The sequence below is a fragment of the Dama dama genome, chromosome 19 (assembly GCF_033118175.1).
Source record: "Dama dama isolate Ldn47 chromosome 19, ASM3311817v1, whole genome shotgun sequence".
In the NCBI taxonomy this organism is placed as follows: domain Eukaryota; kingdom Metazoa; phylum Chordata; class Mammalia; order Artiodactyla; family Cervidae; genus Dama; species Dama dama.
This window is the reverse complement of record NC_083699.1, coordinates 92,396,360-92,412,594: the sequence shown is the minus strand read 5'-3', so window position 1 is coordinate 92,412,594 and position 16,235 is coordinate 92,396,360. Positions and strand designations below refer to the sequence as shown.

Below are 16,235 nucleotides of genomic sequence, written 5' to 3'. Positions count from 1 at the left end.
GGCCTTGGTGCAGCCCCATCCATCTCCTGTGGAGAGAGGGAAGGACAGGAGGCTGGGGAGGAAAAGGTTTAAGCTTCAGTGCAGTTTTAAAAAAGGTTTGACAAGGCTCTTACAGAGTCTTTGAGCCCTGGTGGCCCTCCAGAGGCCTGCTCCGTGCCCCTGATGAGATGGGTCGTTGGCTGATTTCTTAAGTTCCTCCAGTGAGCCTCTTCCCAGAGGCTGGACCCTGTGATGGCACAGAGCGCCGGGCACAGCCATTTAGGTTTTGATTCACTGTATGAATTTAACCACAGAAACCCAGGTACTGAGCACTTGTTATTATGACAAATACTTGTTTTGCCTGCTTAGGAAAGAATGATGGACACTTCATGTTTACTCCCCGTTATTGCACCGAAAGCACATTGCAAAAATAAAACGACTCACCTTTTGGGAATTTCACACCTTATCAACAATATAGTTTCTCTCTATTCAGGTGCGCATAGTATCTTGTTTCCCTTCTATATATTCCACTAAGTAGAAAGCTTAAGAGGTCATAGTATCATTCATGGTACTTGCCAAGTAACATTTAGAGAATAAATTCTCCCTAAGATTTCACTAGAGTGTTGGAAAACAATGGTATTCTTACACAGGCATCCTAAGCCACGTGCAGGGTATATGGTGTGTCTTCCCTTCTCTTTCCTGACTAGTTTTATTACAGTCATTTGACGCTGCGTGTGGAAGGCTGTCCACTGCTCTGTGATGGGTCAAGTGCTCATAGTGGTTACAAATCCATCACTTATTTTTTTTCTTTCTAACAAAAGTTAGCATTAAATATTTCTCACTGTTATGGGGGAGGGGACCAAATAGTGAAGCAGGAATAAGTAAGACAAAAATATTCTTGACAGAAATCTGCTTTCATTCTCACCTCTCACTCTAGTTTTCCACATTATTGCCAGAGTGATGGCTCTTACATGAAAATCTGACTGTTTTACTGTCCTGCCTAAAATCTTAACAGTTTCATATTACCACTGGGTTAGAAATAAGAACTCCTTAGCAGGACAGAGGAGCCTCTTTATAACCTGGCCCCTGTGGTCTAGTTTCTCTCTCTCTCCCTCTCTTTCTACTTAATCTCTTTTTACTCCACTGCTGGTTTCCTAAATCCATCAGATTTCTTAAGTTCCTTTGTACTTATATGGTATATTGTTAGGTTATCCTAGTGACTGTTAACACAGAAGCACTCACATTTCAGTGAGTACACAAGAGAAGTTAACTTTTCACTTACATAATGGTCCAGTTCAGGTTTTCCTGGTTCGTGGATGGCTTTCCCCTACCTGGTGTCTCAGGGACTCAGGCTTCCTCAGTGTCATGACTCTGTCTACCTATAGTACTGTTTTTTCCCCTCCACATCCATCTGATAGATGGCGAAAGAGAAGGGAGAAAGCTCACCTACTTCTTCAGCACTGTGGCACACATCACTTTTGCTTATAATCTATCGGTGAGAACCCATCCAAACTCAAGACAACCAGAAACACAATCTCTGGGTGAGCAGCCACTTCCTGACAACTATTCTACACACTGGTGAATCAAAATCCTAGGGAACGCTTCGTTGTCTCTGCTGTTACTCACGTGCTGCTACCCACATGTGCAGCCTGGATCCCAACTCATTCCCTGATTCAGCTCATCTGGACAAATCTATGTGACCTTTTAAGATTCATCTAAAGCTTTGTATCATTCAAAGGGCTTTGGAGTGTCTCCTCTCTCTACTCATATAGCACAGAATCCTTACCAGCTGTCATAGCACATGTCATGTTGTATTATAATTGTTTGCTTATGGATCTTCATTTCACAAACTTCAGCTCCTGTAGGACTGGGAACTGTATTTTTATTTTAAATCTGTAAATGTCTGGCACAAAATATGTACCCAAATATGCACATTCATTTATTTAATGTGTTATTAAATAAATGAAAGGCAATTAGATGACTTGATTCACAGAAGAATGGCAAAACCCCCAGCATTTGATTTTTTTAAAGAGTAAACTGTGGATTTATCCTAAAACAAATACATCAGTTCTAATTTTAAACTGAGGAATGTGTACACCTCTAAAGTTTCTTTGCTTTTTTTGTTAATAAATCCATAATATTAAGAGAATTCACATTTATCAGATTACCATGAGCATCCTAACAGTTTGTAAACTTAAAAGTCAAAGATTGTCACTTGAGTCCAACTCTTTATTGTGTGCTCTATTGTGTCATTAAAATGTGTTTGGCTGCAGGTAAGGATAAATTTGATTTTAAATAGTTTGAAAAAAATTAGAAAATGTGTTATGTCACATAATAAGAAATCTAGAATTAGGGTAGGGCTTCCCAAGTGGCACAATGATAAAGAATCCTCCAGCCAATGCAGGAGACACGGGTTCACTCCCTGGGTGGGAAAGATCCCCTAGTGTAGGAAATGGCATCCCACTCTAGTCTTCTTGCCTGGGAAACCCCATGAACAGAGGAGCCTGGTGAGCTACAGTCCATGGGGTTGCAAAGAGTTGGATATGATTGAGCACCTGAACACACACTCAGATTAGGCACCGGGACAGGTTGATCCAGGGCTCAGTGAAGTTATTCAAGACCTAGGTTCTGTCTATATCTCAGTCCTACCATGCTGGGGGTTCTGACTGCGTCCTTGGACTGTATCCCCTCAGGGGATTTTGCTGGATACCTGCCAGCAAAATGTGGAGAAACATATTGCCTTGATCATGTCCTGAGGGGGAGAGAGTATAAGAAGACTTGTCCCCTAACCATAGCACATAAGTGCTGCCTGTTAGTCTGATGGGGCTCTCTCAGATATGTGCTGACCTATGGACCAGAAACTTTCTCCAGGGGAATTCCATCTTCTGACTGATTAGATTACTCAGTATCTGTCACAGAGCCAAGGTTTTCTTGAAGCAATTGGATGGAAAAAAGAGGTGGGTAGCTCTTCTCTCCAAAGTCCGTGGGTCCATTAGGAAGGAAAAAAGGAGAGGTACTAAGTGTCCATTGCAAATATTGTAAGAATATAATCTTATCAACTCACAAAGAGTCGGACATGACTTAGTGACTGAACAACAAAAATCTATTGAATTGGTGCCAATGGACAGGTAAACAATTTTCTAAGCGAGGCAATGATCCTTTCTCCTGCCACCTATATAAGCTCCAAATCATATATTTGAAAGCATGGAGTAATGAACATTTTAGATTACGTTCCTCCAGTATAGTTATTTATTCTTTATTTTAGGTCTCGTAATGGGATTAATTTTACGATATGCTACAGCACCAACTGATATTGAAAGTGGAACTGTATATGATTGTGGAAAACTGGTCTTCAGCCCATCAACTCTTCTGATTAATATCACTGATCAAGTTTATGAATATAAATACAAGAGAGAAATAAGCCAACACAACATCAATCCTCACCAAGGCAATGCTATACTTGAAAAGGTAAGGATCCTTTCTATCTGGTCACATATTTTTGTTTTCCAGTGTAAATAATTGTGTCATATATAAGCCACCATAGAGAGTGCATTCACACACATACAGATGCCCCCTTAAACACCATCCTCATGGGGCAATTTCATTTACTAAGTGGTTAATGTCTTGATATGTTCTTATTATAAGCTCAGTTGTCTGTATATTTCTTCCAGAAGCTGAAAAAGAGTGCTTCTTATTATAACTGTTTTACAAACCACAGTTACATTAGGGAAAAAAATAATAATTCAGCTGACTCCACCTTTAATGGTACTTGATTCAAGTTTTCACACATGTGTTTTAAGTGTTATTGCATATTTTTATTGTGGTTGTTGTGTATGTTACCAGCTGGTTACTAAGTTTAAATCTCCCTTAAGCCAAAGGGAAAATGAAGGAGAATGAAGACATTTGCACTTGCAAACCTTGATTTAGAATGGCTGACTTTTAGCTGCCAACATAAAACACTGGCCCTTTGGCTGTTTATAAATGCACTGACACATAGTCGCTCTCAAGAGATCTTGACTCCCATCTGTTTAGTTAGAGACTCTTAGATTGAAAAAAGAAAAATTGTGAAGTTATTCACCTTCTAAAAATGGTTTTATTATTGCAAATGTGTGAACTGCTTTGGTTATTGGAAGAGAAAATTTCTTTTGCTCTCAGGATTCTGGGTTAGAAAACAGGTGAGGCTACCTTTTTGGTGCCTTGTGTGTGGATCAGTCTTTGTAACAAGTGAATTTGTGTTTAATAACACAAGTGCGTGCTAAGAATCAGGATCTTGCATGACTTAGTCTAGCTCCTTTTGTGTCAGAGCTGAGAACTTCCTTGAAATTATGGAAGTGCATTTTATCACTTTTATTCCATACAGATTTAGTTTTCTTTTAAAATACACTTTTTTCCCCCTCCATTTTGAGAGATCTGGGGCAGTAGGGGAGATACATGACCTGCCATTTTTCTTCACTCAAGAGGAGTAACTTTTAGTATTTTTTTCACACTATCTCCCAACTAGCAAATTTCTAGATTATCTTCCTCCTAGCACTTGGTAAGGGCTCTGGAAAGTCAAACTGATACTAGCTTAAATCATGCTTAGGGAAGTGAAGCGAAGCACAAGAAAGAAAATTAAATAGTATGTTTCTGAAGTAAACAGGAGCAAATTTTAGATCTTTGACTTTCTTGAGTGATCTCTTCTGTGAGATTCTTTCTATTCTCGTGAATAATGGAAAATAATCTATCTTGAAATAAATAATTTTTTAAAGTGAACTTATTAGCAGGATAGGATTTAAACACCCTCGTCTGTTTTAATTTTCTTAGTACCAGAACATAACTTATTTCCCTTCCCTTTTTATCTGCATTTCTAATCAGCACTATTTCTTCAAACAGGTTTGAGTCCCACCCCCGACAAAGGTGTTGATAATTATCTCTGTCATTATAGCAATTTGTTTTCTAACAGGACTGCCTGTGAGCACCTGATCAGAAATTCTGTTATGGTATTACTGACATATTCATTTTTATCAACAGCCAATTACAGTGTTTGCTTTTAAAAAATTAAGGCAAGAGATGGAGAAAAATATGGATCCTTCTTGGTTTTTTCCATTGGCTAGATTTTCTCACATGAAATGTTGAATTGACTTTGAATGGTTCAAGTATTTTATCGACTAACTTCTAAAGCATGTGACTTATTGAATCACAATTAGCATTTGTTCCTCTGGGCTCTCCAGGCTGGCCATGGGCAGCTCAGTACCCAGGGTAAATTCCCAAGTTCCTTGCTGGTGGAACAAGGAGCATCTACTAGTACACTTACCTTATTAGACAACTTTAAGTAGAAAGGATGTTTTTTAATAAATGGCCACAGTATATTTTAGCACACATGTGTTGCTTATGTGCTAATGTTAGGGAACCCTACTTAGTCTGTGAAAATGAAATGCCCATAGTCTGTCTTCCTTACTGAGAATTCTCCACTGCATACAATTATTCATATGAATCAAGCAATTGCTCAGTCTATGTCAGATGCAAAAGAATTCCAAAATAAGTCCAGTTTTTGAAAGGCTTAACATGGAGTTACAGAGGTAACACAGAATAATGGGGAAAAAACTCAGGACCAGAAAGACCTGTCATCTATCTTTAGTAAGTTCTTTGAACTTCCTAAGCTCCAACTTTCTTATTTGTAAGACTAGAACTATTTTGTAGGTTGTTTCAATGTTTAAGTGAGATGATGTATAGAAAGTGCCTGACTGCCACAGGCCTTTTATACTGCATGGCTCTCACCGCCTTGTTACTGCTTCCGCTGCCACTTCTAACACCACCACCAACGCCATCACCACTGCATGACCTTTAAGACCAGTGCTACCATCGCTGCTACTAGATAATATGTGAAGGCTTAATACATTAAGGATTAATGGAATATATGTTTTATCCTTTTATTTAATATCTTTGGGGGGGGGATAAGACCAACATATAGTATATGTTAGTATATGATTCAGTTCTAAATTATATAGACTACGAGTTTCTTAAAACTTTACAGGTTAGTTGTCATAGATATTTGAGCTTGTTAGGGAGGCTTCCTAGAAGAGGTGGTACTTGAGAGGGCTTTCAAAGGTGGGTATGGCTTGAATAGGCAGCAGGACCGAGTTCAGAAAGATCTGGGCAGGATTGGAGGATGAGGCTGCAGGAAATGGTTAACTAGGTGAGAAGGGAAGAGGGCCTTGTGGATTCTTTGGTTCAATAGAATCTGCTTGATTTATAGGAACAGTGTGAGGAGAAGAATATGAGATTCCAGGGTTTCAGGCCTGGCTGGGAGAATATGAGGGTCCCAGGATAGTGGGAAGGGAGAGAAAGATTTGTGGAAGAGAGTGGATGAAAATGACCTGTGGATCTGCAATTAGAGAGAGATCATCTAATTCAGAGCAAGAAAAAAAGAACTGACTTCATTATGTTGAACTCCATCATTTAATAGATGAGTAAATGAACTTGAGCACTAAAATTGATTTAGTGCTTTATTCAGTGATTTTCAAATTTGTCTGAACTTTGGAATCACTTGAAGCTTCAAAAAATTCTGATGCTTATATTCGATCCCCGGAGTTGGTGATTTTACTGGTTTGGGGTGTAGCCTGAGCATTGGAAATTTTGGAAGATCACCAGAAGAGTCTAATGCACAGGCAAGTTTTGGAACCATTTATTTAGGTTCTAAGTTATGTTTGGGTGAATATAGCGAGGAAATAAATGCCGTGTTTCTGCTTCTTCTCATTTCCACTGCTGTGGCTCTAACAGCCCCCTTTACACACAAAGCACTTTTCTCACTTCAGGACCTCTACACATGTTGTTCTTAACATATGTTGTCTAAAATGGTCTTACTTCTGCTCTTTGGATGTCAGACTGCTTCCTATTCCTGGAATCTTGAAATGCCGTCTCTTCAGAGAAGGTTTGTCCTATGATTTTCTCACATTGCATCCCCTCTCTCTCTTTTCCCTCTCTTTTGTTTCAAAGTACTTTTAGAACCATCTGAAATTTGATATGTATTTTCTTGTTTATTAATTATAATTCTTACATTATTTGATGTCCACTAGACTGTATACTTCACAAAGCAGGGGTCCATGCCTTTTTCTATTGACCAATGTGTCCCCAAAGCCTACCATAGAGCCCAATGCATACTGCTGCTAAATAAATAGTTTGTGAATGAATGAATGAATGGAGGAATCTGAGTGCTTGGTAGAATATATACAGCTGGAATATTTGGAAGATACCATCTTGGAGTTGGTAGGAGAATGGCCTAGATACTTAATGGTTGAAGAGACTAAGATATCATATAATCTTAGTTGTGTTCATATAGATATAAATTCATATACAGAGATATCACATGCTGGGCCCAGGGTCCCAGTAATTATATTACTGGTCAGAGGCAGAACGGAGACCCGTAGCAATTTACTCTGAGTACTGAGTAGTTTATCAAATTTCACACCACTGGACAGGCTCTGGAGTGGCCTTGTGGACAGAGAAGGGCTGAGGCCTGAACAACGTGACACTGAGATATGTGGGGGGAGATGAGGACCAGTACTGGAAAGGGAAGTTTTACAGAATTGCAGAAACAGGTATAGCACTAGGGTGTCACAGAAGCCATTGGTGTGGCTCCACTGGGTCCTTTTTCTTTGTGGTACAGATTAAAGGGAGTAGTTGGCCTTTGTTTCTAAAAGTTACAGGATGAGGAAATGAGTTTTACTCTCAGAATGCAGTTTAGGGGCTTGGATGAAATTTCTGACTTCAGGATTTGAAGAGGCTGGAATAAATTCCTGTGCTATATAATCATCTCTTGGAATACCAATAAAAGCACATGTATTTCTGGGATGGTTAGGTCTTGACATACTTGGAAACAGCACTGAGCTTGATGGCTTCCTGGATTTCTTCCAATAATATGGTATAAAACTGGAAAATAGGAGAGCTGTTGGCATTTATATAAGCAGCAGTGTACTGTACTTTCATACCACAGTGTAAACATATAAAATTTTTAAGAATTACCATATGCCAAGCTTCTTTTGTTCATGCTCAATACAGATGAAAGTGTAGAGAAGATAAAATGTTTTCACTTAGAGATGTGTGAAAACAGTATTTTTCTATATATTATAAGCAGCTGATGATCTCAAAACAACCTTCTGAGAGACTAAAACTAGAATTATGTTGATTTATATCTATTCAGTTGACATTTCCAGAACTATTTGTCAAATTGTTCTGTGGGTCCACTATATCCTTTAGTAATTTTATCTGAGTGGGGCCTATATTCTATTACATAATGTCTTTACAGACATTAATTTGTTACAAAATATTTAGGAATACAAAAATGACTACTAAGCGTTTATGAATTTAATATCAATAGGAAGTTAAAACTTGTTTTTGAAAAAGAACTTTCTCTGTCATTCATCCTTTCATTCATTCCTTCAACACAAGTGAACTGATTTCCATAAGTTTTGATTCTAAATAAGGAATGATCTCAAGGAGTTTATTAGTAAATCTGGGGGAAATGCAGCATATGAATAAATGAGTAAATATACCACAAGACAGCTATCAAAGGAGTGGGTCAAATACCATAGACGTTCAGAGGGGGTGATATTATTTCTTGTTAGGGTGATAGGCTAAGCACCAAAGAATTGATACTTTTGAACTGTGGTGTTGGAGAAGACTCTTGAGAGTCCCTTGGACTGCATGGAGATCAACCTAAAGGAAATTAACCCTGAATATTCATTGGAAAGATTGATGCTGAAGTTGAAGCTGAAGCTTCAATACTTTGGCCACCTGATACAAAGAGCTGACTCACTAGAAAAGACCCTGATGCTGGGAAAGATTGAAGGCAGGAAGAGAAGGGGATGACAAAGGATGAGATGGGTGGATGACATCACCTATGCAATGGACATGAGTTTGAGCAAGCTCCGGGAGATGGTGAAGGACAGGGAAGCCTCATGGGCTGCAGTCCATGGGGTTGCAAGGAGTCGGACATGACTGAGAAACTGAACAAGAACAAAGGATGATAGGAATGATTTTTTTTTCATATATTTTTATTAGTTGAAGGCTAATTACTTCACAACATTGCAGTGGGTTTTGTCATACATTGACATGAATCAGCCATGGAGTTACATGTATTCCCCATCCCTATCCACCCTCCCACCTCCCTCTCCATCCGATTCCTCTGGGTCTTCCCAGTGCACCAGGCCCGAGCACTTGTCTCATGCATCCCACCTGGGCTGGTGATCTGTTTCACCATAGATAATATACATGTTGTTCTTTCAAAACATCCCACCCTCGCCTTCTCCCACAGAGTTCAAAAGTCTGTTCTGTACATCTGTGTCTCTTTTTCTGTTTTGCATATAGGGTTATCATTACCATCTTTCTAAATTCCATATAAATGTGTCAGTATGCTGTAATGGTCTTTATCTTTCTGGCTAACTTCACTCTGTATAATGGGCTCCAGTTTCATCCATCTCATTAGAACTGATTCAAATGAATTCTTTTTAACAGCTGAGTAATATTCCATGGTGTATATGTACCACAGCTTCCTTATCCATTCATCTGCTGATGGGCATCTAGGTTGCTTCCATGTCCTGGCTATTATAAACAGTGCTGTGATGAACATTGGAGTGCACGTGTCTCAGATCTGGTTTCCTCGGAGTGTATGCCCAGGAGTGGTATTGCTGAGTCATATGGCAGTTCTATTTCCAGTTTTTTAAGAAATCTCCACACTGTTCTCCATAGTGGCTGTACTAGTTTGCATTCCCACCAACAGTGTAAGGGGGTTCCCTTTTCTACACACCCTCTCCAACATTTATTGCTTGTAGACTTTTGGATAGCAGCCATTCTGACTGGCGTGTAATGGTACATCATTGTGGTTTTGATTTGCATTTCTCTGATAATGAGTGATGTGGAGCATCTTTTCATGTGTTTGTTAGCCATCTGTATGTCTTCTTTGGAGAAATGTCTGTTTAGATCTTTGGCCCATTTTTTGATTGGGTCATTTATTTTTCTGGAATTGAGCTTCAGGAGTTGCTTGTATATTTTTGAGATTAATCCTTTGTCTGTTTCTTTTTTTGCTATTATTTTCTCCCAATCTGAGGGCTGTCTTTTCACCTTGCTTATAGTGTCCTTTGTTGTGCAAAAGCTTTTAAGTTTCATTAGGTCCCATTTGTTTATTTTTGCTTTTGTTTCTAATATTCTGGGAGGTGGGTCATAGAGGATCCTGCTGTGATTCATGTCGGAGAGTGTTTTGCCTATGTTCTCCTCTAGGAGTTTTATAGTTTCTGGTCTTACATTTAGATCTTTAATCCATTTTGAGTTTATTTTTGTGTATGATGTTAGAAGGTGTTCTAGTTTCACTCTTTTACAAGTGGTTGACCAGTTTTCCCAGCACCACTTGTTAAAGAGGTTGTCTTTTTTCCATTGTATATCTTTGCCTCCTTTGTCAAAGATAAGGTGTCCATAGGTTCGTGGATTTATCTCTGGGCTTTCTATTCTGTTCCATTGATCTATATTTCTGTCTTTGTGCCAGTACCATACTGTCTTGATGACTGTGGCTTTGTAGTAGAGTCTGAAGTCAGGCAGGTTGATTCCTCCAGTTCCATTCTTCTTTCTCAAGATTACTTTGGCTATTCGAGGTTTTTTTGTATTTCCATACAAATTTTGAAATTATTTGTTCTAGTTCTGTGAAAAATACCGTTGGTAGCTTGATAGGGATTGCATTGAATCTATAGATTGCTTTGGATAGTATAGCCATTTTGACAATTGATTCTTCCAATCCATGAACACGATATGTTTCTCCATCTGTTTGTGTCCTCTTTGATTTCTTTCATCAGTGTTTTGTAGTTTTCTAGGTATAGGTCTTTTGTTTCTTTAGGTAGACATACTCCTAAGTATTTTATTTTTTTTGTTGCAATGGTGAATGGTATTGTTTCCTTAATTTCTCTTTCTGTTTTCTCATTGTTAATAGGAATGCAAGGGATTTCTGTGTTAATTTTATATCTTGCAACTTTACTATATTCATTGATTAGCTCTAGTAATTTTCTGGTAGAGTCTTTAGGGTTTTCTATGTAGAGGATCATGTCATCTGCAAACAGCGAGAGTTTCACTTCTTCTTTTCCTATCTGGATTCCTTTTACTTCTTTTTCTGCTCTGATTGCTGTGGCCAAAACTTCCAAAACTATGTTGAATAGTAGTGGTGAGAGTGGGCACCCTTGTCTTGTTCCTGATTTCAGGGGAAATGCTTTCAATTTTTCACAATTGAGGGTGATGCTTGCTGTGGGTTTGTCATATATAGCTTTTATTATGTTGAGGTATGTTCCTTCTATTCCTGCTTTCTGGAGGGTTTTAATCATAAATGGGTGTTGAATTTTGTCAAAGGCTTTCTCTGCATCTATTGAGATAATCATATGGTTTTTATCTTTCAATTTGTTAATGTGGTGTATTACATTGATTGATTTGTGGATATAAAAGAATTCTTGCATTCCTAGGATAAAGCCCACTTGGTCATGGTGTATGATTTTTTTAATATGTTGTTGGATTCTGTTTGCTAGAATTTTGTTAAGGATTTTTGCATCTATGTTCATCAGTGATATTGGCCTGTAGTTTTCTTTTTTTGTGGCATCTTTGTCTGGTTTTGGAATCAGGGTGATGGTGGCCTCATAGAATGAGTTTGGAAGTTTACCTTCTTCTGCAATTTTCTGGAAGAGTTTGAGTAAGATAGGTGTTAGCTCTTCTCTAAATTTTTGGTAGAATTCAGCTGTGAAGCCATCTGGTCCTGGGCTTTTGTTTGCTGGAAGATTTCTGATTACAGTTTCAATTTCCTTGCTTGTGATGGCTCTGTTAAGATCTTCTGTTTCTTCCTGGTTCAGTTTTGGAAAGTTATACTTTTCTAAGAACTTATCCATTTCTTCCAAGTTGTCCATTTTATTGGCATAGAGCTGCTGGTAGTAGTCTCTTATGATCCTTTGTATTTCAGTGTTGTCTGTTGTGATCTCTCCATTTTCATTTCTAATTTTGTTAATTTGGTTCTTCTCTCTTTGTTTCTTAATGAGTCTTGCTAATGGTTTGTCAATTTTGTTTATTTTTTCAAAAAACCAGCTTTTAGCTTTGTTGATTTTTGCTATGGTCACTTTAGTTTCTTTTGCATTTATTTCTGCCCTAATTTTTCAGATTTCTTTCCTTCTATTAACCCTGGGGTTCTTCATTTCTTCCTTCTCTAATTGCTTTAGGTGTAGAGTTGGATTATTTATTTGACTTTTTTCTTGTTTCTTGAGGTAAGCCTGTAGTGCTATGAACTTTCCCCCTTAGCACTGCTTTTACAGTGTCCCATAGGTTTTGGGTTGTTGTGTTTTCATTTTCATTCATTTCTATGCATATTTTGATTTCTTTTTTGATTTCTTCTATAATTTGTTGGTTATTCAGAAGCGTGTTGTTTAGCCTCCATATGTTTGAATTTTTAACAATTTTTTTTCCTGTAATTGAGATCTAATCTTACTGCACTGTGGTCAGAAAAGATGACTGGAATGACTTCAATTTTTTGGAATTTACCAAGACTAGATTTATGGCCCAGGATGGGATCTATTCTGGAGAAGGTTCCGTGTGCACTTGAGAAAAAGGTGACGTTGATTGTTTTGGGGTGAAACATCCTATAGATGTCAATTAGGTTTAGCTGGTCCATTGTGTCATTTAAGGTTTGTGTTTCCTTGTTAATTTTCTGTTTAGTTGATCTATCCTTAGTTGTGAGTGGGGTATTAAAGCCTCCCACTGTTATTGTGTTACTATTAATTTCCTCTTTCATACTCGTTAGCGTTTGCCTTACATATTGCGGTGCTCCTATGTTGGGTGCATATATATTTATAATTGTTATATCTTCTTCTTGGATTGATCCCTTGATCATTATGTAGTGTCCTTCTTTGTCTCTTTTCACAGCCTTTATTTGAAAGTCTATTTTCTCTGATATGAGTATTGCAACTCCTGCTTTCTTTTGATCTCCGTTAGTGTGAAATATTTTTTTCCAGCCCTTCACTTTTAGTCTATATGTGTCTCTTGTTTTGAGGTGGGTCTCTTGTAGACAGCATATATAGGAGTCTTGTTTTTGTATCCATTCAGCCAGTCTTTGTCTTTTGGTTGGGGCATTCAACCCATTTACATTTAAGGTAATTATTGATAGGTATGGTCCTTTTGCCATTTTCTTTGTTGTTTTGGGTTCACGTTTATACAAGCTTTCTGCATTTCCTGTCTAGAGAAGATCCTTTAGCATTTGTTGAAGAGCTGGTTTGGTGGTGCTGAATTCTCTCAGCTTTTGCTTGTCTGTAAAGCTTTTGAGTTCTCCTTCATATCTGAATGAGATCCTTGCTGGGTACAGTAATCTAGGTTGTAGGTTATTCTCTTTCATTACTTTAAGTACATCCTGCCATTCCCTTCTGGCCTGAAGGGTTTCTATTGATAGATCAGCTGTTATCCTTATGGGAATCCCTTTGTGTGGTATTTGTTGTTTCTCCCTTGCTGCTTTTAATATTTGTTCTTTGTGTTTGATCTTTGTTAATTTGATTAATATGTGTCTTGGGGTGTTTCGCCTTGGGTTTATCCTGTTTGGGACTCTCTGGGTTTCTTGGACTTGGGTGGCTATTTCCTTCCCCATTTTAGGGAAGTTTTCAGCTATTATCTCCTCGAGTATCTTCTCATGGCCTTTCTTTTTGTCTTCTTCTTCTGGGACTCCTATGATTCGAATGTTGGGGCGTTTCACATTGTCCCAGAGGTCCCTCAGGTTGTCCTCATTTCTTTTGATTCTTTTTTCTTTTTTCTCTCTGCTTCATTTATTTCCACCATTTTATCTTCTCCCTCACTTATCCTATCTTCTGTCTCCATTATTCTACTCTTGGTTCCCTCCAGAGTGTTTTTGATCTCATTTATTGCATTATTTATTTTTAATTGACTCTTTTTTATTTCTTCTAGGTCTTTATTAAACATTTCTTGCATCTTCTCAATCTTTGTCTCCAGGCTATTCATCTGCAACACCATTTTGTTTTCAAGATTTTGGATCATTTTTATTATCATTATTCTAAATTCTTTTTCAGGTAGATTCCCTATCTCCTCTTTTGTTTGACTTGGTAGGCATTTTTCATGTTCCTTTACCTGTTGAGTATTTCTTTGCCTTTTCATCTCGTTTAGATTGCTGTGTCTGGAGTGGGCTTTCTGTATTCTGGTGGTCTGTGGTTCCTTTTTATTGTGGAGGTTTTACCCAGTGGGTGGGGTTGGACGATTGGCTTGTCAAGGTTTCCTGGTTAGGGAAGCTTGCGTCGGTGTTCTGGTGCATGGAACTAGATTTCTTCTCTCTGGAGTGCAATGGAGTGCCCAGTAATGAGTTTTGAGATGGGTCTATGTGTTAGGTGTGACCTTGGGCAGCCTGTATGTTGACGTTCAGGGCTATGTTCCTGCGTTGCTGGAGAATTTTCGTGGTATGTCTTGCTCTAAAACTTATTGGCTCTTGGGTGGTGGTTGGTTTCAGTGTAGGTATGGAGGCTTTTGGACGGTCTCTTATTACTTAATGTTCTGCGTAATCAGGAGTTTTCTGATGTTCTCAGGTTTTGGGCTTAAGTTTCCTGCCTCTGGATTTCAGTTTTATTCTTCCAGTAGTCTCAAGACTTCTCCAACTATACAGCACTGATAATAAAACTTCTAGGTTAATGGTGAAAAGATTCTCCCCCGTGAGAAACACCCAGAGAGGTTCACAGAGTTACATGAAGAAGAGGAGAGGGAGGAGGGAGATAGAGATGAGCAGGAGGAGAAAAATGGGGACTCAAGACGAGAGAGACAGATCCATGCAGTTGTCTGTTCCCAGAGTGTTCTCCGTAGCCCAGACACCCACAAAGATTCATAGAATTGGATTGGGAAGCGAAGGGGAAAGGAGGAAATAGAGGTGTTCTGAGGTCGAAAACGGAGAGTCAAGATTGGGAGAGAGCAATCAACACACTCCTGAATAGAAATGGGAACTGAGGGTTCCCTTTTCTCCACACCCTCTCCAGCATTTATTGCTTGTAGACTTTTGGATAGCAGCCATCCTGACTGGCGTGTAATGGTACCTCATTGTGGTTTTGATTTGCATTTCTCTGATAATGAGTGATGTTGAGCATCTTCTCATGTGTTTGTTAGTCATCTGTATGTCTTCTTTGGAAAAATGTCTGTTTAGTTCTTGTGGAGAAAAGGGAACCCTCTTACACTGTTGGTGGGGGTGCAAACTAGTACAGCCGATATGGAGAACAGTGTGGAGATTTCTTAAAAAACTGGAAATAGAACTGCCATATGACCCAGCAATACCACTTCTGGGCATACACACTGAGGAAACCAGATCTGAAAGAGACACGTGCACCCAAATGTTCATCACAGCACTGTTTATAATAGCCAGGACATGGAAGCAACCTAGATGCCCATCAGCAGATGAATGGATAAGGAAGCTCTGGTACATATACACCATGGAATATTACTCAGCCGTTAAAAAGAATTCATTTGAACCAGTTCTAATGAGATGGATGAAACTGGAGCCCCTTATACAGAGTGAAGTAAGCCAGAAAGATAAAGACCATTACAGCATACTAAAACATATATATGGAATTTAGAAAGATGGTAACGATAACCCTATATGCAAAACAGAAAAAGAGACAGAGAAGTACAGAACAGACTTTTGAACTCTGTGGGAGAAGATGAGGGTGGGATGTTGCGAAAGAACAGCGTGTATATTATCTATGGTGAAACAGGTCACCAGCCCAGGTGGGATGCATGAGACAAGTGCTCGAGCCTGCTGCACTGGGAAGACCCAGAGGGATCGGGTGGAGGGGGGGGTGGGAGGGGGGATCGGGGGATACGTGTAAATCTATTGCTGGTTCGTGTCAATGTATGACAAAACCCACTGAAAAAATTAATTAATTAATTAATTAAAAAGAAAAAAATAAAAAAAAATGGGAACTGAATATTGGATTCTTAAATGTCCACAATTTATATCATATACTGAAAAACAAAGATTAAAAATGTAGAGTAGAGGTTAGACTGTTAAAAATACAATTTAAAAACAAAAAGCAAAACACAAAAAAAATTTTAGAAATATATATGAAGTTTGGTTTACAAATAGGACTTCTCTTTTTTCTTGCAAGGTTATAGTGTAATGAAATTGAAAATTAAGGAGTTAGTAGAGGAGTAATAGAGGACTTTAAAAGGAAATAAGAGAAAAAGAAAAATAGAAATAAGAAGAGAAAACGGAAAAAAAAAAAGAAAAA

At 38.4% G+C, this 16,235-nt stretch overlaps 1 protein-coding gene across 3 annotated transcripts in view; it reads left to right on the top strand.

Annotated features, from left to right (window-relative positions):
* The window catches only part of SLC9A9 (solute carrier family 9 member A9), a 676,865-nt gene that overhangs the window by 15,985 nt on the left and 644,645 nt on the right, over nucleotides 1-16,235 (top strand). For all 3 annotated transcript variants that reach the window (XM_061167805.1, XM_061167802.1, XM_061167803.1), the window contains exon 2: nucleotides 3,245-3,447. In XM_061167805.1, coding sequence (XP_061023788.1) covers nucleotides 3,245-3,447 — 203 coding nt within the window. The remainder of the gene's footprint in view (nucleotides 1-3,244; nucleotides 3,448-16,235) is intronic.